The 22,371-nt window shown below is 48.5% G+C and overlaps 3 protein-coding genes across 5 annotated transcripts; all 3 read right to left on the bottom strand.

Moving 5' to 3' along the window:
- Positions 1-1,071: 1,071 nt before the first annotated feature.
- On the bottom strand, positions 1,072-12,379 carry LOC109750903 (uncharacterized). Of its 2 annotated transcripts, none has more exons than XM_073500913.1 (3): positions 10,751-12,379; positions 10,172-10,479; positions 1,072-1,889 (listed from the first exon to the last, which is right to left on the bottom strand). In XM_073500913.1, the coding sequence occupies exons 1-3, from the start codon at positions 11,296-11,298 to the stop codon at positions 1,882-1,884; spliced, it is 864 nt and encodes a 287-aa protein (XP_073357014.1). In that variant the 5' UTR covers positions 11,299-12,379; the 3' UTR covers positions 1,072-1,881. The 2 variants fall into 2 exon arrangements, with proteins under 2 accessions (XP_073357014.1, XP_045085567.1); XM_045229632.2 differs by lacking the exon at positions 1,072-1,889 and adding an exon at positions 8,545-9,082 and having other exon boundaries at positions 10,751-12,368.
- A 1,632-nt stretch (positions 12,380-14,011) lies between these two features.
- LOC109750901 (uncharacterized) lies at positions 14,012-17,562 on the bottom strand. 2 transcript variants are annotated; one of them, XM_020309822.4, is made up of 2 exons: positions 16,421-17,560; positions 14,012-14,249 (listed from the first exon to the last, which is right to left on the bottom strand). In XM_020309822.4, exons 1-2 carry the CDS (start codon positions 17,505-17,507, stop codon positions 14,242-14,244), a joined length of 1,095 nt encoding a protein of 364 aa, XP_020165411.1. In that variant the 5' UTR covers positions 17,508-17,560; the 3' UTR covers positions 14,012-14,241. The 2 variants fall into 2 exon arrangements, with proteins under 2 accessions (XP_020165411.1, XP_045085566.1); XM_045229631.2 differs by having other exon boundaries at positions 14,152-14,808; positions 16,421-17,562.
- A 1,299-nt stretch (positions 17,563-18,861) lies between these two features.
- Positions 18,862-21,357, bottom strand: LOC141025754 (uncharacterized). Its single transcript, XM_073501673.1, has 2 exons — positions 20,363-21,357; positions 18,862-20,095 (listed from the first exon to the last, which is right to left on the bottom strand). The coding sequence occupies exons 1-2, from the start codon at positions 21,355-21,357 to the stop codon at positions 18,862-18,864; spliced, it is 2,229 nt and encodes a 742-aa protein (XP_073357774.1).
- Between the last annotated feature and the right edge of the window lie 1,014 nt (positions 21,358-22,371).

Here is a 22,371-nt window from a genome sequence, read left to right as displayed (position 1 = left end):
GGGCGGCTAGGTGGGTGGCGCGCCTACGGTGCCTGAGATGGCGGTGACTCCGGCGGTGCCAGATCTAGCTCGAGGTGGCGCGGGCTGCAAGTGACCGCCTCTGCCGTGGTTGCGGCAGGTGGTGGTGGTGGTGGTGCAGGCCAGAGGTTGGAGACGACGGCCGCAACGGCTCTTCCAGGTCTGACCTCGCGGCGGAGCGGGCTGCGACGGCTAGGGCTACGGGTGGCTGCCCTGACCGAGGCCCCCTTGGCTGGTCGGGGTGGCGGTGCAGTGGCGGTGGCAGCGCAGGTGCGTGCCCAGCTGTTCCGACGCTTCGAGTTCACCGGGCGGCGCGGGTTGGGCAGTACCCCAGTGTGGCTGCTGCCCCGGCCATGGATGGCTCCATGGGAGCTTGGCAGGTCGACTGCGACGGCGGCTGGCATGTCCCGGCATCGGCTCATTCGTAGGTGACTTGTGCCGGCCTTCGCTCTCTTTCCTCGTCGTTCGGGCGCTACTTCCGTCGAAGGGATGTCCTTCTCGCAGCTGTGGCCCATCGCTCGTCACGCGCCCGGTGCGGCATGACTGATCTCGCTCGCGCACAGTGTAGCAGGACCGAGCTCGTCTTGCGCATGGTGCAGCAGGACCGACCTCGTCTTGCACACACTGCCGCAGGACCGAGCTCGTCTCACGCCCGGCGCTGCAAGACGGGCCAATGGAGGCCAGATTTGGTCGGTCTATTGGGTTTCGGCACTCGAGGACGCCCAGGGGTGTGAAAGGCAGGTCCTTTCCGCTCGTCTCTTTGGTTGGGGTAGCGGCGGATCTCGAGTGAGGTGGTGTTAAGGTCTTGGATGCTGGGGCGGCGGCCCTGGTTGTGGTAGCGGTGCTCATGGGCAGAGCCCGTGGCTTGGTGTTGCCCGGTGGCCATGGCCGTGTGGGCGGCATGGTAGCCGGGGTGGCATTCGGTGGCGGTGAGTGTTGGCCGGGGTGAAAATATGTTCTATCTTCGGACGGACCGGCGGCGGCGAAGCTAGCTCGTTCTCTTCTTGAAGGCGTCGTCACGGCTCTCAGAAGGCACCGTCTTGGAGCCCACGGTTCTTCATATACGTCCTCATTTCCTCGCGGTGACGTGTTCCCATTTCAGCCCCCGGTTGCTCTTGTAGTGTTAGGGGTGATGTTTCTGCGATCAGCGCACATGTAACTTGCCTTGGATGTGTATGCGCGTGTTGTGATGGCATGCGCTTATATCGGGTTGATGTGGATCGTTGCTTTATATATAAAGCAGGGCGCCTTTCTGGTAAATCTTCTAATGCATTGGTTAGTGGTGACGATGTCCGATCGGTCAGTAACTAATGTTGGATTGACCTGAGTAAACTCGCCATACATGTGTAAACTCGCCATACATGTGTCAAAATGCCCTATGTTTCCTTTCTAGTATTCGGTAATATATAAACAGAACTTTTGAAACATGCATGCATGATAAAGCATTGCTGCCATTGCTGATAAAAAAACTTGCTATGCAGCAACAAATGGCACCAGACAGGCAATTGTATTCCAATATTCATTAGCCAAAATCAGATTAAAAAAAATCAACAAAAACACACGCACAAATTGGACATAAGCAGGAATACAATGTCAAATCTCCCGATCTAATACAACACAGAACATAATCAAACGGTAACAGAGAGAAGATGAACACACACACAAGCCAGTTAGCTAATTGTGTCCAGAAATAAGATAGCAGAGGGAATTTAGCAATGAACGATTAATCCTACTATTCCAATTTCAAGTTGACCATGCATGCAACATAGACCGCTGATCTCCGCGTGAACATTGAAGCATACAAAATTGATGAACCCACATTGAAGAAGCCAGTTCCTGCATCTCGGCAACCAGAATACAAATCTAGGTACCTGTGGAACAATCAATGTCATTAGTCAAACCATTAGTATTACTCATCTATGGAAAGACGTTAAAGTTATGCAACCTCACAACTTTTTATGATTCAAACCGTAAACATTAGCTTTGCCATAAGGAAATTGTACCAAAATCACCCAAGTTCAATCATCTCGGCATTGTTGGCACCTGAAAAGATTACTCAAGGTGCAACACAGCCATGGCTGGTTACATATGAATGCAAGGCACGGTAGGAGAGGAAGGCACGCCACAAGAAAGCAGCTTCCTTATCAACATGAGATTATCAGTGGGTAATTTCTGGTGTAGTGGAAACTCTCAACTTCTACTGTTAGCACATTCGAGTATCTTCGCCATCTTCTCTCAGTAGAGTCTAAAAGACAAATGGTTAAAACACCTCCTAGAGAGGCAAATGCTGAACCACCTAGTTTACCAATTCAATTGAAATATTCTTTAATATCATGGACATATGAGGGGTTCATATGGAGTAGAAAAGCAGAAGCATCAGGTTGGCTCATAGGCATATCTTTCAGAAATGTACACCAAACAAGCATGGGAAGAAAAACTTACAGAGCGCCATTGCTATATGTTGAAGTCAACAAGCAGCAAAAGAACAACCGATACAACAATACTAAAGTTGTTGGCCTAACATGAAACGATGCGAAAGGCATTCCATCAACCAATTACCAAAAAAATAACTTGGTTTTGTTATACCAGCAGTGTAAAGGCATACTATTGCCTGCATCTTTTTGCAGTTCATAACCATTACATAAAGCGCCATCACACAAGCACCAGGACAAAAAACTATAGCACATGATAACTACATGTTGAAGAGATCATGAAACATCAGAATAAATCAATTGATATGTGTCACTATTTTAAAATTGTTAGGTTAGCACAAAAGGATGTGAATGGCATTCCATTGACCAATTATAAAAAAAACAACCTGGTTCCGTTATAGCCATATTGTAAAGACATGCCTTTACCTGCAGTATAGACACTTTTGAACGGATGAAGCCAAAGCTTGTTCTTGGACACATTAAGTTTCCTGAATTGCAATGACTCAAGCTGAACCATGAGGTCACCATCAACTGCTGGCAGGAACACCGCATTATTTTCCTCTGCAAACCCTATTATGAATAGGCGTTTTCTCGGCTTCTCTGAATTAAGGGAAAGTAGCTTGTCCACGTCAATAGTTCTTCCAACCCCCCATGATGCAACACCATTCCGATCAGTCTTTCTCTTCCATAATTTGGCGATGAAGCCTGAGATGGAGAGTAAACCCAGCCCACCATCATCAGCCCGCATAACTGTGAGGTTGTTCTCAATATCCATTGGCGCTTGCATCACCACTAGGCACTGCTTCTCCAAATCAAACTCAAGAATCACAGCCAAATGGTTTGCCTCAAACAGCCAGTAAAGGGAATTCCCAATGAGCAAACCCGGCATTCTCGTAAACATGGTGTAAATGAAAGTACCCCGAACCGATGTTGAAATGAGATTACCCCATGCGCCAGTCTCTGAGGAGTAAACGCAGGCGAGCAATCGCATAGGTTGTGCGCCGTCAGTGGCGGCCTCTACCAAGACCACCTGGAAGTGGTGGACCTCGCCGGCAGCGCGAAGCACCGCCCCGTGGATCCATGGCGGCAGCTGAGAAGCAAGAAGTCGTAGCTGTAGTCGAGCTGTAAGGAGAAGCGCGCGGTGGGTACACAATCGGGGGAATCCATGGTGGCTGTGAAGGATATGGCGTCCAGGCCTTTGTCGAAGCAGCCGAGGAGGGGAGGGCTGCGGCGGTGGTGGAGGCGGAAGCGGCGGAGAAAGCGGGGGTCGGAGAAGATGCTGCGCCATCGCTTGCAGACGAGGGATGCGCGGGGGAGGGAGGACGGCAGCGGCGGGAGGCGGAGGAGGATCTCGGAGAGTAGGTTTTCGTCGTCGAGCGGCGGCGCCGCCGCCGGCGGCAACATCTCGGCCACCTTAGAGTTCATGCGGCCACCTTAGAGTTCATGCCGCCACACTGTGGTTGGAGTGCGGGAGTGCGGGTGACCTAGGCGAGTCGACACAGCCAGTCCCACTGAGATGAGATTGAAGTCAAGCCCATTTGAAGAAGCCCACGAAGTCAAGCGCATTGATGTCAATTCGGCCCGGAATACTCAAAGCACACACACGCATTCGCTTTCTAGTTGCTAAAACAAACGCATTCGCTTTCTTTTTCTCAAAAAAAAAGACAGAACGCATTCTCTTTTAGGAAAAAGAAATGTGCCATCAGTATGCTGCAAAAGATACCATAAATCAGATTCCAAGTGTCTAACAATCACAATGGTGTGATACTTTCCTCCATCTGCAATGGAGTATTTAGTAAATGCGGCAAGGCTTTACGTGCTCGGATTTTCATTTCTGAAGAAAACACCCTCATTTTTTATCTCATAACATTTTGCTTCAATTTTCATAGTACAAATTTAGTATTGTAGTTTAGTAGGTTGGCACGTGACTTCTTGATGCCTGAATCTCTTACTGCAGCGTGTAACTTTTCAGTTTTCACCATGCTAGTTTTGAATCTATACTATGTTACGCACAACTGAAGAGAGTTATAGAAGCTCTTATTCGAGTAATCATCTTGAGCAGCTTTGGAGCTTTCTGTTTTGTGCTATGTACTACCCTTTTTCTATAATCGCTCGTGAAGACTGAACGAAAGCCGAGTTTACCGAGTTGGGGCCCAAAGGGACTCGGACATAGTTGATATAAGCCGAGTTTGTTTTGTTTGCCAGTGCACTTTACTTTGCACGAAGCAACAGCCGGCCTATGCCGAGATTGTTCCGTTGCCGAGAATTAGTGCATCATATGGCCTGATGATGCATGCATTGTATGGACTGTGCATGTTGTATGGCCTGATGATGCATGCATTGTATGGATTGTGCATGTTTATATGGCCTGATGGTTGTTGTTATTTGTGTCAAACATTCAGGCAGTTGTTTCACTTATTTGTGTCAACTTTAGTGCATGGTTGTGCATTGGCGTTTTCAGGCTTGTTGTTTGCTTGCTTGCTGAGTCTTTGTTGAGTTAAAAAGTTGATTTTGAGCAAATTAATAGGTTGTGAGTTGATTGCCTGACTGAGGGGTTTCTTCTTGTATATGGGTACCTGGAATAACCGAACGGGACAACACCGGTTTTGTCAGTAGGCCTTAGATTAGTTTTCAATAATAAAAAGGTCTTAGAATATATGCATTAGGATACTTTCTTGATTTTGGGGAACTCAAATTTTTGGAAGACGGAACCAAAAAGAACCCATGACAAGAGTGTGTTTGGTTCACATCCTGGCTACCGTGCGGCTGATCGAGGAGGATTTTGGGATGGGATAGAAGGAGCTCAGACTGGCTGGTATCTCAGTTCATTGAGAAAAGAAAACTGGACTATCCAGTGCCATCCTCACAACAAAAGGTAATGCAGAGGAGCAAAGGCAGCCTGTTTGCTTGTTGCTGCAGCATATGACTGGGGGGGGGGGGGGGGGGGGGGGGTTGTTCCTGCTACTCCTTGCAAGAACTCCATCTCGGAATGATTGGTTACAGCAACTCTAGCATACCCTTTATACTCGCGAACTGTAAACGCGGTATAAGGGCCAGGAAAGTAGGGGTTTGAGGGGCCGTTTCTACTCCGGCCGAACAGACACCGTATTTGGAACCATAAATTTCAAAAAAAATCATTCGCGGGCGAAATTGAAGAATAGATAGCACATTCATAATTTGATCATGGGTACATAGATCGATTATCACTACATTTATACTACAATGCTACACCGCCGTACTCTAACTAAGCAAAATCTGAGCTCGCCGGAGCTCTCCTGGTGTGGCGGCGGCACTCACTCGTCGGAGTCGGAGGAAACAAGGTTGGCGTATTTCTTGTCCTACTCCTCCTGCTCGTGGCGCCATGCGGCCAGCTTCTCGTGGAGCTCGCTGAGCTCGTCGTCCCGCCGGCGACGCGCGTCCTCCTCCTCCTGCTCGCATGCAGTGCGCTCAGTGAGCGCTGCCTCAAAGGAGTCCGCGTCGGGCCCGACGAGGTAGTCCTCCGGCCCGATGACGTCGTGGTCGCGTGAGCGGTCCTCCCCCGGCTCGATCTTGACGGCGGGGAGGTCGCCGGACTCCCTCTCCCTCTTCACCGGAAGTAGCCCTGTGCCGGAGCGCCTCGCATGGCGGAGGTCGTACTCCTCCGTCTCGCGGCGGAGGAGGGACTCCCGCACCGGCAACCTGTACTTAGTGTAGCGCTTGGTCGCGCGCTTGCGCGCCGCGTCGGAGGTGACACAGCGTTTGCGCTCCGGGTCTTCGCCGCCACCGTGCCGGCCAGAGCTCCACATCCTCGCGGATTGGGGGGGCGGGGCACGGATGATTTCTCACCGGCGACGAGAAATGAGGAGGGGAATGGGTGAGAGGCGGCAGCGGGGGGACAGGGTTTCGGCCCATATCCGGACGGCAAACCCGTAGGCCGTAGATATATTGCGTGCGGGGGGGGGGGGGGGGGGGCACGGGCCGAGCGACTATACGGGCTCTGGTCTGGCCCAAAAAAGGGCCAAACCCGTATAGTCGCCGGATTTTTACCATTCGCGCGAGAATACGTGCTCTGCTAGAGTTGCTCTTGCATTGCCACATTTGCTATTCATCGGGCAGCTGAAGAGGTTTTTCAGATCAGTTTTGGTTTTGGAAGCGGGCAGCACAGCACAGCAACGAGCTTGAGCTGGGGACGACGCGGTCAGTCATGTTGTCATTGGCGAGGGCTCCGGCGTGGCTCACCACGACGTCAGAGACACAGGGGAGGACGAGTGCTCACAGGTTTGGGTCGCAGCTGGAGGCGAGAGAGGACCTTGACAGGTTCGGGATTTGGGGAGCTCTCGTTTGGGGTTTGGGCTGGAGGTAGAAGATGAACTGGAGCCGTCGAACGGCTCGAGAAATCGACTGAAAGCAAACAAAAATTGAAGCACCTGATACATTGTAGATATCCGAAGGATTCATAGAGGAAAGATGCACAACCCACCTCTTCCTCGATAAACCCTTCAGAAATCCACAATATAATCAAATATTGTATAAGCACGGCGGCCTATGCTCTTGACCGTGACAAGAGCGTGGTTGGTTCATGTGCTAGGAACCAGAGTGTGTTCATTTCAGAAGGGGCTGGGAGGAGCTCTGACTGATCGGCAGCTCATTTTATTGAAGAAGAGAGCTGGACTAGATTCTCTTTGGTTGGGCTTGGGCCTCTGGTTGCTGCTATTCCTCACAAGAAAAGGCAAGGAGGAGCAAAGGCAGCTTCTTTGCTTGTTTCTTTTCTTTTGCCAAAGAAGGGTTTGATTCTTCTTGTTTGATTTCCTTCTCCTTTTTCCTATTGGCCTGCAAAAAAAAAAATAACTGACCAAGATTCTTGGGCTATTTCTCACAAGCAAAGGTGATAAAGGGTGCTGCTACTGCCGACTTCATAGTTTAGTTTCTTTTCTTTTGGTAAAGATAAAGAAGACTTTGATTTCCTTTTTCTTTTTCCTCTGACTGTCAATCTATAATGCAGCAAGTTACCTAAAAAATGTGACAGAACTAGCTGTGCAATTGTGAACGGTAAAGATAAAAAGGAAGCAAACGTAAGGTGCATGAGTGCATATAGGAGAATTTTATTTACTTATTTGCTCACCATAAACGTCACATCAGAGATTACATTAGCATTTCCTGACCACCAACAAAAGAAACCAGATTAGCTAAAATTGCAACTGCCTGAGCCTAGCTAATAGTATATCGCAGTACTGCAACACAAAAAAGAATTTAAAACGCGACTTCAAACAATTTAGCTGACAAGGTTGAAACTTTCTTGAAATTAACAAGGATGGCAGATCAATCAGCTACAAATGCATTACAAGTATTTTTCTCCTCAATTCAGCCCAAGCAGCGACGCCTCCACAAAAACAGGAAGACCAAGGTATTTTACTGGACTCCTCACATCACAATATCTATAACATGGCTCTACTGAGCTTAAATGTTTTAATGCATTGGTTACTGATGACGAAGACCGATCGGTCAGTAACTAATGCTGGATTGACCTGAGTGAATTGGTCAAGCAAGAAACTTCAATACTTACTATTAACTCTGGCTGAAGCGTTGTGCAGACAAGATAACACCAGGGCAAGGGTTAAGACTTAAGAATGAACTGAAGCGCTGTCCAAACAAGAAGCATTGCTCGTGGCTTGAGAGAACGACATGTCTTCAGGCACTTGGTTTCGCCATGGTCCATGACATCCTTGACGGTGTGGCCAATGGAGATCGGAAAAGGACCTCCAAGGCTTCATCATTGGGCTGGCTGAGTTGGAGACACAACAATAATCTCCTGATCGCATCAGAATGCTGCCAGGGAGGAAGCTCATTCTGCTGGTGCTTTGCGTCTTTGTTATACTAACCAACTGATCAACCCATACAGAAATTGGCCAGCATGAACAATGGCAGCGCGATGGTATCATCAGGAATAATTTGGAGAGAAAATCAACGGACTTAGACCAGTATGCAAGGAAGAGGAGGGCCTAGCCAATGGTCCCTATGGAGTAAACTCACCATACAGTATCAAAATGCCCTATATTCCCTTTCTAGTATCCGCTAATATATAAACACAGAACTTCTGAAACATGCATGCATGACGAAAGCATTGCTGCCATTACTGGTTGAAACGCTTGCTATGCAGCAGCAAATGGCACCAGGCAGGCAAGTGTATTCCAAAATTCATTAGCCAAAATCAGATTTAAAAAATCAACAGAAACACACGCACAAAATGGACATAAGCAGGAATCCAACGTCAAATCTCCCAAACTAATACAGCATGGAACCTAATCAAACGGAAACAGAGAGAAGATGAACACACACACACGCACATGACAGTAAGCCAAGATCATTGGGCAGGCAAGCTTGCTTGGAAAGCATAAAGCAACTGTACCACAAATGCTAATTAACACAAGCAAGTCTGTATCTTCATCAAGCCAGTTGGCTAATTGTGTCCAGCAATAAGATAACAGAGGAAGGTTAGCAATTAACGATCAATCCTGCGATTCCACTTCCTAGTTGACCATGCATGCAACATAGACCGTTGATCTTCACATGAACAGTGAGGTATGGAAAATTGATGAATCCACATTGAAGAAGCCAATTCCTGTATCTCGGCAACCGAATACAAATCTAGGTACCTGTGGAACAATCAATGTCATCAGTCAATCACAACTTTTTATGATTCAAACAGTGAACATTAGCTTCGCCACAAGGAAATTGCGCCAAAAACACCAAAGTTCAGTCATCTCGAGTCGATTATTGGCAAAAACAGCAATGGAAACCGAGATTATCGGCAGGTAATTTGTGGTGTAATGGCACACTTTCAGCGATCTAGGTTACCAATTCAATTGGAATATTCTTTGTTATCATGGACATATGAGGGGCTCATCTGGAGTAGAAAAGCAGAAGCATCAGGTTAGCTAATAGGCATATCTTTCAGAAATATACGATCTCGTCAGTCACCGACTACTTGAATTTAACCAAAATCATCCTATAGAATCTTCAAGCAAGGGGTCTTATTAATTAAAACTTCCTTCGGTACCTAATAGATACCATCCTTTTTACACTGCATGGCATCAAAACAAAGCCCGGAGCACTCCTTCAAGCATATCATGTCACTAACTTAAAAATAAAAGTGGGTAATTCATGATGAAAGCAGTTTCAATGATAAATCTAGTCTTATGATTTTGCTCATGTGTTCAGTATGAAGTCTCTTATGGTGACCCAATTGAAGAAATTAGACCGCACACAACACATGTCTACAGCCTACAGCTAAATTTCATTGTTCAACTTTTAGGTTTAAACTGTAATATAGGTATCTTGAGAAAGAACTGCACTGCAGCTATGCACTAGCACTATAATTATACCGTTCTTGCATATGTCAATAGGCAGGCAACAATGAAATTTTGTTCAATTACTGTTCAAAGAATTCACAAACCTTGGCTACAGAAGCAGACGTTGTGGCATAAACTAAACTAAACCAGACACTACTAGGAATTATTTTTCCAGATTAACAGTTACAAAAGCACCAAACAAGCATGGGAAGAAAAACTTGCAGAGCGCCATTGCTATATGTTGAAGTCAACAAGAAGGCAAAAGAACAATTGATACACCAATACTAAAGTTGTTGGCTTAACATGAAAGGATGTGAAAGGCATTCCAGCACAACCAAATTATCAAAAGTAACTTGGTTTTGTTATACCAGCAGTGGAAAGGCATGCTATTACCTGCAGCATAGACGGTTTCAAATGGATAATAACGATCCCACTTGTTGGTGTCTAAAAGTTTCTCGCACTGAAATGGCTCAAGCTTGACCATGAAGACGCTCCTACCGGTCCACAGGAACGCCAAATTATTGTCCTCGGCGTACCCTTGTATGGTTAAGGAATCCTCTGAATCCATAGAGAGAAGCTTGTCCAGCTCAATAGTTCTTTCCATCCCCCATGATGCAACGCCATCGAAATCATGCTTCCTCTTCCATAATTGGACGGTGAAGCCTGACACAGAGCAAACCCAGCCCACCACCACCCTCTGCCTGCATGACAGTGAAGTGCCCGTCAGTACTATTTATGCCTCCTGCATCACAAGACTTATCCGCTGGCAGCTGTATCATGGCTAGGCTCTCCGTCTTCAAATCGAACTCAAGGAGATTGAAAAAAGTAGTACTACCAGCAAGTATCCAGTAAAGAGAATCCCCAACTAGCACAGCGGGCTCCGAACAAACAATGGAGTTCTCGGATGGAACTGGTGTTGAGATTAGAGTACCCCACACCCCAGTCTCTGACGAGTAAACACAGGTGAGCAACCTTTTTTCATAATCTGACACGACCAAGACGACCTGGAAGTGAACCTCGCCGGCGGCAGAGCGGAGCACCACCCCGTTGATCAAGAAGTTGCCCAGATCGAACTCCGTGTGAGTGGGCAGGCGGTGCTGGTGGCCGGTGACGGGGTCCCACACCAAGAGCTGGACCGGCGCCTGGTCCAAGATTAATACGAGGCCATGGCGGCACCCCAGTACTCGGGCGTAGGAGTCAAACTGCAAGGAGAGGCGCCCGGGCGGAACACGGTCGGGGGCCTCCAGAGTAGGCTCGAAGTGGACAGGTTCGAAGCGGAGCCCGTCAAAATCTCCGTGGAAGTAGCCGAGGAGGGGAGGGTTTCGGCGGTGGTGGATGCGGAAGCGGCGGGCGAAGGCTGGGTCGGAGGTGAGGCAGCGCCAGCGCTTGCAGACGAGGGATGCACGCGGGAGGGAGGACGGGAGCGGCGGGAGGCGGAGGAGGATCTCGCTGAGTAGGTTTCCGTCGTCGAGCGGCGGTGCCGCCGCCGGCGGCAACATCTCGCCCACCTCACAGCTCATGCGGGACTGCGGAGGGGGGGAATGGGTGAAGCAACCGCCACGAAGTGGGATGAGACTGAAGTCAAGCCCGTTGGAAGAAAGAAGCCCCACGAACACACCTACTTATTTGCTTTCTTTTTCTCAAAAAATATTCCCTATCACACTCAAAGCACACAAGCATTCGCTTTCTTTTTCACAAAAATAAAAGGAGAGAACGCATTCTCTTTCAGGTAAAAATATTCGTACCATCAATATGCTGCACAAGATACCATAAATCAGATTTCAAGTGCCTGCGAATCACAATGGTGATACCTTTCTCCATCTCCAGTGGAGTATTTAGCAAATGCAGCAAGGATTTTCATGCCTGAAGAAAACACCCTCATTTTCTATCCAACATTTTGCTTAAATTTTCAGAATTCAAATTTAGTACTCCCTCCGTCTCATAATATAAGAGCGTTTTTGACACTACACTAGCGTAAAAAACGCTCTTATATCATGGGACGGAGGGAGTAGTTTAGTAGGTTGGCACGTGACTTATCGGTGCCTGAATCTCTTACTGCAGCATGTAACTTTTCGGTTTTCACTATGCTAGTTGTAAATCTACTGTGTCACGCATAACCAGCGGGAGGCGAAAGAGAGGTGAGTAAGTTTCCGTCGTCCGGCGGAGGCATCATTTCATGCACCTTACAGCTCATTCGGGAAGGGAATGGTGAAGCGGCGGCCACACCGACACTATGGATTGGTGATGGGATATAAAGAGCTGGGAGAAGCTGCGACTGACCCGAAGCTCATTTCATTGAAGAAGAGAACTGCACAAGATTCTTTGCTTAGGCCTCACAAGAAAAGGTAGTGAAGAGGAGCGAAGGCAGCTTCTTTGTTTGTTGCTGCGGCAAAAGAAAGCATATCCTTTTGGTAAAGATAAAGCAGGGTTTGATTCTTCCTGTTTGATTTCCTTTCCCTTCTTCCTCTGATATGTTGTCAATCTATAATGCGTGCGTGTCTTTTAAAAAAATATATATAATGCGTGCGTGCCAAGTACTGCCTACTTCAAACTGTTTTTAAGGCACAGATCGATTTTAAGCATTTTCTCTTACACTTGAGACATGCAGATAACTAACCTCAAATAGCTCTAAAGCGACAGGTGCTGCGATTGCACTACGCAGAATCTAATACCGATCACAGCAGATATAGTAGGTTCCAGCAGCAATTTACCTAAAAAGCGTGACAAATTAGCTGCGCAATTATGAACGGTGCAAAGAAAAGTAGTGAAGAGGAGCAAAAGCAGCTTCTTTGTTTGTTGCTGCAGCATATGAATGGGTGGTGCTGGCTTTACACTTAAGTTTCCTTTCTTTTGGTAAATAATGATTTGATTCTTCCTGTCTGATTTCCTTTTCCTTTTTTTCTGGCGCATTGTCAATCTATAATGCGTGCCAACTACTACCTACTTGACACTGTTCTTGAGGCACCAATTTTAAGCATTATCTATTACTCCTGAGACATGCAAATGACTAACCTCAAACAGCTCTGAAGTGACAGGTGCTGGGATTGCACTAGGCAGAATCTAATACCAATCACATCAGACATAGTAGGTTCCTGCAGCAAGTAACCTCAAACATGTGAGAAATTAGCTGAGTAACAACTATGAACAGCAAAAAGAAAAAGGGTAAGACGCGCGATTGCCTATAGGAGAATATTATTTCATTAATTGCACACTATAAACAGCACATCAGAGATTACATTACCATTTCGTCACAACCAATAAATAAAAACAATAGATAAAATTGCGACTGCTTGAGCCCAATACACAAATATATACCAAGCATCGCAACACATCGCTCCACTGTTTACTACTGCCTCTGTACCAAAATATAAGACTTTTTTAAGGAAAAACTGGCCTACAAAAACATCTTATATTTTAATACGGAGGGGTACATAGAAAAGAAAAGACAAAAGGTGACTTTAAACAATTTAACTGGCTAAGGTGAAACTTTCTTGAAATTAACCGTGGAGTTACAAATGTATTAGAGACAAATTTTAATCAATTTTGCCAAAGTAGCAATGCCTCCACTAAACCAGGAAGAACAAGGTACCTTACTGAACTCCCCACATCACAATATCACATGACTGTACCGATCTTAAATCTTCTAATGCATTAGTTTATGATACTGATGATGACAGACCGGTCAGTAACTAATGCTGGATTGACCTGGGTCAAACAAGCAACTTCAATATTTATTACTATTAATTAACTCTTTTGGCTGAAGCGTGGTCCAAACAAGTTGACACCAGGGCAAGCGTGAAAGAATAACCTGAAGCGCTGCCAAACAAGATGCCTTGCTCGTGGCTTGAGTCAGCGACATCTCCCCAGCGTGGCCAATGGAAATAGGTAAGAATGAGAAGCTGAGATGCTGGCAAGTTGAGTTGGACGGGCAAAGCAATCTCCTGATTGTGTCAGAATGCCATACAATTGATCAACCCATACAGAAATTGATCAGCATTAATAATGTCAGCAACTGTATAATCAGAAATAATTTGAAGAGGAAATGGAAGGACATAAACTACTGCAAAAGGGAGAGGAGGATCTAGCCGATGGTCTCCATGGAGTAAACTCGCAATACTTGTGTCAAAATGCTCTATCTTTCCTCTCTGGTGTTCAGTCAATATATCAGCACAGAACATTTGAAACATGCATGCGATAAAGCACTGCTGCCATTGCTGGTCGAAACGCTTGCTATGCAGTACCAAATAGCACCAGGAAGGCAAGTGTATTCCAACATTCATTAGCTAAAATCAAATCTCCAGACCTAATACAACACGGAACATAATAAAATGGAACCAGAGAAAAGAGGCAGGCACGCGCGCACACACGCAACAAAGAGGGTTGATCTTCGCGTGAAGCATACAAAAGGGAAGAAGCTACATCGAAGAAGTCACTTCCTGCATCTCGGCAACCAGAATACAGATCTAGGTACCTGTGGAACAATCAGTGTCATCAGTCAAACCATTTGTACTATTCATCCACGGAAAGATGTTGAAGTTATGCAACCTCACAACTTCTAATGATTCAAACAGTAAACAGTAAACACCAAAGTTGAATCATCTCGGTATTGTTGGGGAAAACAACAATGGAAACAGAGATTATCAATAGGTAATTTGTGATGTAGTGGCACACTTTCAACTTCTAATGTTAGCACATTCTCGAGTATCTTTGCCATCTTCTGATCTTCTCTCACTAGAGACTTTACCAATTGTTCAAACCCGTACTTCAGAGGCAAATGCTAAACCATTTAGCTTATGAATTCAATTGAAAATTTGAAATATTCTTCATTATCATGGACATATGATGGGCTCATGTGGAGTAGAATAGCAGAAGCATCAGGTTAGCTCATAGGCATATCTTTCAGAAATGTACGAGCTCGCTAGTCACCAACTAACTGAATTTAATCAAATTCATCATGTAGAATCCTCAAGCAAGGGGTCTTATTAATTAAAACTCCCCTTCGGTAGAAAGTAGATGCCAGCTTTTTTACACTGCATGGCATAAAAAACAAAGCTCTGAGCACTCCTTCAATCAAATCATGTTACTAAAAATAAAAGTAGTAATTTGTGATGAAGGCACTTTTAATGATAAATCTAGTCTTATAACTTTGCCCATGTGTTCAGTATAAAGTCTCCTATCATGACCCAATTGAAGAAATTAGACTGTACACAAGGCATGGCTACAGCCTACAGCTAAATTTCATTGTTCAACTTTTAGGTTTCAGCTGTTACATTTTCTATCCTGAGAAAGAACTGCACTGCAGCTATGCACTAGCACTATAGTTATACCATTCATGCATATGTCAATAGACAGGCAACAATGAAATTTAGTCCAATTATTATACAAAGAATTTTCCAACCTTGGATACAGAAGCAGAGCTTGTGGCATAAACTAAACTAAACCAGACACCGCGAGAAATTTATTTTCCAGATCATAACAATTACATCAACACCAAACAAGCATGGGAAGAAAACACTATAGAGCGCCATTGCTCTATGTTGAAGTCAACAAGCAGCAAAAGAATAATTGATACAACACTACTTAAAAGTTATTGGCTTAACATGAAAGGATGTGAAAGGCATTCCATCAACCAATTACTGAAAAATAACTTGATTTTGTTATACCGGCAGTACAAAGGCACACTATTACCTGCATCTTTTTCCAGTCCATAACCAATACATAAAGCACCTCCATGACTATCCTAAAATTTTGTGAAGTTCTTTCTAGATGAGATTCACACTAGTTTTTTTATGTAGTTGTCTCCAACTGTTATATATCTCATCTTCAAGAAATAACTTCACAAGCTAGTTTTTCAGGTAACTGTCTCCAACTGTTATATATCTCATCTTCAAGAAATAACTTCACTGACACACTAAAGTGATGAGAATGTTTCCTAGCTCCAACTTGAACCACATTGTCCAAAGATAATGTTAATGAAAAATAATATTAGAAACAACTTGGCATCATATTTATCGACAATACATCAGAATGATGCCATCACATCACCTCATTGATTGAGAAAAACTGCACTGCATCTATATGCACTAGCACTACCATTATACAGTTCTTGCACATGTCAACAGGCAGACAACTATGAAATTTAGTTCAATAATTATAAGGAGAATTTTTCAAATTGGCCACAGAAACAGAACTGGTGGCATGAGCTAAACTGGATATCAAAAACTATTATTTTTGTAGATCATAAAAATCACATAAACACCAACACACAACGATCGAGACATAGCATTACAGAACAAAATTGGTATGTGCTGAAGAGATCATATCAAGCAGCAAAAGAATAACTGATAAGATACTACTACTACCTAAAATTGTTAGCTTCACATGACAGGATATGAAAGGCATTCCATCAACCAATTATCAAAAAGTAACTTGGTTTTGTTACCATACAACCATTGGGAAAGAACACAACAGAACAAAATTGGTATGTACTGAATAGATCATCAAGCAGCAAAAGAATAACTGATACGACACTGCTTAAAATTGTTGGCTTAACATGAAAGGATGTGAAAGGCATTTCAACACAACCAATTATCAAAAGTAACTTGGTTTTGTTAGACCAGCAGTGCAAAGGCATGCTATTACCTGCAGCATAGATGGTTTCAAATGGATAATAACGATCCCACTTGTTGGTATCTAAAAGTTTCTCGCACTGAAATGGCTCAAGCTTGACCATGAAGACGCTCCTACCGGTCCACAGGAACACCAAATTATTGTCCTCGGCATACCCTTGTATGGTCAAGAAATCCTGTGAATCCATAGAGAGAAGCTTGTCCAGTTCAACGCCATCGAAACCGGTCTTCCTCTTCCATAATTGGACGGTGAAGCCTGACACAGAGAGCAAGCCGAGCCCACCACCACCCTCTGCCTGCATGACAGTGAAGTGCTCGTGACTAACCCCACTTTCTGCATCACACGACTTTTCCGGTGGCAGCTGCATCACGGCTAGGCTCTCCGTCTTCAAATCGAACTCAAGGAAATTGGACAAAGTAGTATCGGCGATCATCCAGTAAAGGGAATCCCCAACTAGCACAGCGGGCTCCCACCAAACCCTGGTGTCACTGTCAGGGGAGTTCCCGGATGGAGTTGGTGTTGAGATTAGAGAACCCCACGCCCCAGTCTCTGACGAGTAGACACAGGCGAGCAACTTCTCCTCATAATCTGACACGACGACCAAGACGACCTGGAAGTGAACCTCGCCGGCACCGGCGGCAGAGCGGAGCACCGCCCCGTTGGACTTGTCCGGATCGAACCCCGGGGGATAGGCTAGGCGGTGCTGGTGGCCGGCGACGGGGTCCCATACCAGGAGCTGGGGCCAGTCCAAGATTAATACGAGGCCATGGCGGCACCCCAGTACATGGAGGTTGGAGTCAGACTGCAAGGAGAGGCGCCCGGGCGGAACGCGATTGGGGGCCTCCAGAGTAGGCTCGAAGCGGATAGGCTCGAAGGGGATCTCGTCAAAAACTCCGTGGAAGTAGCCGAGGAGGGGAGGGTTGCGGCGGTGGTGGAGGCGGAAGCGGCGGGAGAAGGCTGGGTCGGAGGTGAGGCAGCGCCAGCGCTTGCAGACGAGGGATGCGCGCGGGAGGGAGGACGGGAGCGGCGGGAGGCGGAGGAGGATCTCGGTGAGTAGGTTCTCGTCGTCGAGCGGCGGCGCCGCCGGCGGCGGCAACATGTCGCCCACCTGGGGAGGGACTGCGGGAGTGGGGGTTGGGTGAAGCAGCCGCCACACTGGGGGTTGGAGTGCGGGTGACCTAGGCGACACTGCCTGTGCAAGTAAGATGAGACTGAAGTCAAGCCCATTGGGAGAAAGAAGGCCCATGAGCACACCTACTTATATGCTTTCTTTTTCTCAAAAAACATTTCCTATCACACCCAAAGCACACAAGCATTCGCCTTCTTTTTCACACACACAAAAAAGAGAGAACGCATTCTCTTTGAGGTGTGCCATCAGCATGCTGCACAAGATACCTGAATCAGATTTCAAGTGCCTGCCAATCACAATGGTGATACTTTTCTCCATCTCCAGTGGAGTATTTAGCAAATGTGGCTTACGTGCTCGGATTTTTATTTTTGAAGAAAAACACCCTCATTTTCTATCTAACATTTTGCTACAATTTTCATGGTTCAAATTTAGTGACTTCTCGGTGCCTAAATCTCTTACTGCTGTGTGCAACTTTTCAGTTTTCACTATGCTAGTTGTAAGTCTAATGTGTTATGCATAACCAGCGGGAGGCGGAGGAGAATCTTGGTGAGTAGGTTTTCGTCGTCCGGCGGTGGTGCCCCTGCCGGCAACATTTAGTGCACCTTACAGCTCATGAGGGAAGGGAATGGTGAGGCAGCCGCCACACTAGCACTGTGGATTGGTGTGCGCATGACCTAGGGCAACACTGCAGTCGGAGTGAGAATGAAATTAAGCCTATCAGAGAGCCCGCGAGTAAACCATGCCTTCCCCATGGTGGTCGATGCGGCCTGGAACCCTCAAAGCACACACGCATTTTCTTTCAGGAAGAAAATTTGTACCATTAATATGTTGCACAGGATACCATAAATCTGATTTCAAGAGCAGTCGAGTATTTAGCAAATGCAGCAAAGCTTTACGTGCTCAGATTAAAAAAATGAAAATAGAGGGAAAGTAGCCCCTTGTCTTATTCCTACAGGATATGAGAAGACTTGAACCTTTTTTGGTGAATGCGCTTAGCAGTGTATCATTTCATTGATAGGAGGATAGAGAGTTGCGAGTATAGAGAAGAACATGGTGCAGCCTCACGGACGTGCACGAGCCGGCGTCGGTGAGGGTGCAAGTGAGCAGGGGGGGGGAGGATGCTCAGCCTCCGTACATACAGACTAGGTTACAGGAATAATGCTAGCAAGTCCCATAGCGCCCGCCTTGGCCCAGAGCCGGGCATCGTCCTTGATGGCCTTAGTCAGATCTCCCGTGGAGGGGCGCAGGCCGTCGAAGATAGCCGCGTTGCGATGCTTCTAGATGGCCCATGCAGAAAGCGCGATGATGGAGTTGAGTCCCTTTCTCAAGAAGCGAGGGGAAGCTGCGGCCACGTCAGATCACCAGGCGAAGAAGCTTGTGGAGTCGTCCAACGGTGGGGTGACAAGGCGGCACCAGGAGAGAATTTTGTGCCAAATGATGCGGCAGAACACGCACCCCACGAGAAGGTGATCGATGGATTCGTCCTCCTGATCGCAGAGGATGTAGGCGGGATCATTGGTAAGGCCATGGCGCACGCGCCGTTCGGCTGTCCAACATCTGTCGAGGTAGGCCAGCCAGAGGAAATCTTTGTTGTTGAGGGGAGCCCAGCTCCTCCATAGTAGTTTCCAGCATGGGGGGGAGTGGAACCGTGGAACAGGGCGCGATAACAGAAACTGGCGGAGTAGAGTCCATTGGTCGTCCACTTCCAAGCGATGCGGTCGGGCTGATTGGTGAGGGAGAATTGCTGCAACTTGCGCCATAAGTTAACGTACTCGACGACCGCTAGGGGGCCAAGGGTGCCGTGTATGTCTCCAATCCAAGCGTTGTTGGTAAGCCCCTCGCAGAGCAGAGTGCGGCGGCGCCGGCGACGTGGAATAAGGGATGTGAGGGCGGGCGCGATTTCAGGGATTGCCTGACCATCGAGCCAGTGATCGCTCCAGAAGCGGCAGGTTCTGCCATCGCCCAGGTGCCATGAGGTTGAAGCGCGGAAAAAACGGCAAGGGTCGTCGTCCCGGGGGAGTTGGAGGTGGTGCCAAGGGCGCGATGGGTCGGTGGCCTTGAGCCAAAGCCAACGACAATGCAGCGAGATGCCGGTGAGGTGAAGATCGCGCACACCGAGGCCGCCAATCTCGACGGGCCGGCAAACACGCTGCCAGTTGACAAGGCAGCAGCCTGAGCTGGCGTCCCGACGTCCATGCCAGAAGAAGTCGCGGATGATGCGCATGATTTTCTTGAGGATCTTTGGGCAGATAGCAATCGCCATGAGGATGTGGACGGGCATCGCGGAGAGCACGTGGCGCATCCAGGTCGCGAGCTTCCTTGCTAGCTTGTCCACCAGAGGGAGCAGCGCCGAGGAGGGGGTCTTGCGAATGGAGAGGGGGAAGCCCAGGTAGACAATGGGAAAGGCGGTGACCGCGCACCCAATAGTGGAGGCGATGGCAGTGGCAATCTCCTGACCGCAGCGAATGGGGGTGGCGGAGCACTTTAGGAAGTTAGTGCGCAGGCCAGAGGCGTCGCCAAACGCCCGCAACAGCTCGTGGAGGGTGGCCAACTCAGAGCTGGTTGGGTGGCACAAGATCACCACGTCGTCCGCAAATAGAGATATACTCGATGCGGCATGCCGGTTGGTGAGACGTTGGAGCAGGCCGGCGCGCGACGCGTGTTGCAGCAGGGAGTTGAGTGTGTCAATCACAATGGGGAGGAGCAACAGGGACACTGGGTCGCCCTGGCGTAGCCCGCAAGCATGGTCCACGGGCGGTCCGGGGTTGCCATTGACGAGGACGCGTGTGGAAGTCGTGGAGAGGAGGATGCAGACCCACTCTCACCAGCGATGTCCAAAGCCGAGGTGGCGTAGAGTTTGCAGGAGGAAGGGCCAGGACACGGTATCGAAGGCCTTCGCGATGTCAAGCTTGAGAAGAATTCTCGAGGCCTTCAGATTGTGGAGTAGGCGCGCCGTCTGCTGAACGAGAAGGAAGTTGTCGTGCATGCTGCATCCCGCGATGAAGGCGCTCTGGTTGGCAGAAACAAGCTGCCCCATCTTTGGTGCAAGCCTCAAGGAGAGGACCTTGGCAAAGAGCTTGGCAAGCAGGTGGATCAGGCTGATCGGTCGGTAATCGGCGAGTGTGCACGCGTCAGGCTTCTTGGGGAGAAGGATGAGAAGGGCCTCATTGAGCTTGTGGAATCCCCTCCCGTTCATGGCGTAGAGCTTCTCGAACGTAGCGCAGATGTCTGCCTTGATGATAGGCCAGCAAGCACGCAGGAATTCTGCCGTAAACCCGTCTGGTCCGGGCGCCTTGCCCATGGGGAGCTGCTTGACCGCGGCCCAGATTTCATCTTCCGAGAATGGGTGCTCCAAGTCGGCAAGGTCGAAGTGACGTGGGTCAATGCTGTCGAGGTTGATGGAGTGATCTCTGGCGAAAGACGCGCCCAGGATGGAGCTAAAGTGTTCGAAGGCCGCCTTGGCCATCTCCGCCTCATCGGAAACGATCCTAGAGCCCACACGGAAGGAGGCCACATGATTCTTCTGTGTGCGGTGGGCAGCATGGATCTTGAATATGACCACGTTGGTGTCGCCCTCGTGGAGCCAGCCGAGCCGCACGCGTTGGCGAAGGATGGAGCGCTCGAGGGATGCCAACCCGAGGTATGCCCGTTTGAGCTCGCGGCGCAGCCAGGCTTCGGCCGAGGACAGGGCACGAGAGTCTTGCGCCACGTCAAGGCGGTAGATGATTTCCCGCGCAATTTGAAGTTGCAGGGTGATGTTGCCCGTCGTGCGCGTCCCCAGCTCTGGAGACAGCGAGCGGTGTTTTTGAGCCTGCTGCATATGCGCCTGAACGGGTCAGGGTCCGGGGGTATAGAGTTCCATGCCTCGTCAACTGTGGCGAGGAAACCATCAAGCTTAGGCCAGAATCGCTCAAAGTGAAACCGGCGCTTGCCAAAGTTGCGCGGCGCGCAGTCCACCACGAGCGGGCAATGATCAGAGACGGCCGTGGCCAGGCACCGCAGCATGTGATGGGGGGTTGATGGTCGCCCAAGAGGGGGTGCAAAGCACGCGATCGTTCCGCACCAGGGTCGGGTCGCTTTGCTCGTTGGACCACGTGTATCTCCGGCCGTGGAGGTAGATGTCCCGCAGGGTGTGGTCCGCGATGAACCGCCTAAAGAGGTTCATGGTGCGAGGGTTGAGGTTGCCGTTATTCTTGTCCGCACAGGAGGTTATCATTTTGAAGTCACCACCCAGTAGCCAGGGGCCGGCGATCATGTCGCGAAGCTCGTGGAGTTCAGCCATGAAGGCTAGCTTCTCATCTGTGCCCTGTGGACCATAAACACTCGTGATCCACCAAGGGGTGGCATTGGCGCCCAGGGAGACGGTAGCCGAAACGTGAAACGTCCCGACAATGGGTTGGCAAGGGAGATCTGGTCGCAGTGCTAGGCTAGGAGGATTCCACCTCGGGTGCCCGTGGCCGGAAGAAAGAAGAAGTCCGGAAAGGGGGCGCCGAGCGTCTCCGTAACAAGCAACGACGAGACGGAATTTAACTTAGTTTTAGAGAGGCACACGATACAGGGGTCAGCCGTGGAGATAACAGAGCGCACGGCAGTGCGTTTGGCGCGGCAGTTGAGGCCGCACACGTTCCAGAATACTATGGTGAGGTTTTGATCCATGACAAGGGGGGGGGGGGGGGGGGGGGGGGGGGTGGCGTGTGGTGCGCAGGACGGGCGCATCATGCCTCGACAAGGCGAGGCACGGGGAAGCCACTCCATCAAGGAGGCCAGCGGGGACGGTCCAGCCAAAGAAGTCGGCAAAAGCGAGGACGATGTCACCAGCAAGGGGCTTGGCCAA

This window comes from Aegilops tauschii, chromosome 6 (genome assembly GCF_002575655.3).
Source record: "Aegilops tauschii subsp. strangulata cultivar AL8/78 chromosome 6, Aet v6.0, whole genome shotgun sequence".
Classification (NCBI taxonomy): Eukaryota; Viridiplantae; Streptophyta; class Magnoliopsida; order Poales; family Poaceae; genus Aegilops; species Aegilops tauschii.
This window is presented reverse-complemented; position numbering and strand designations above follow the sequence as displayed.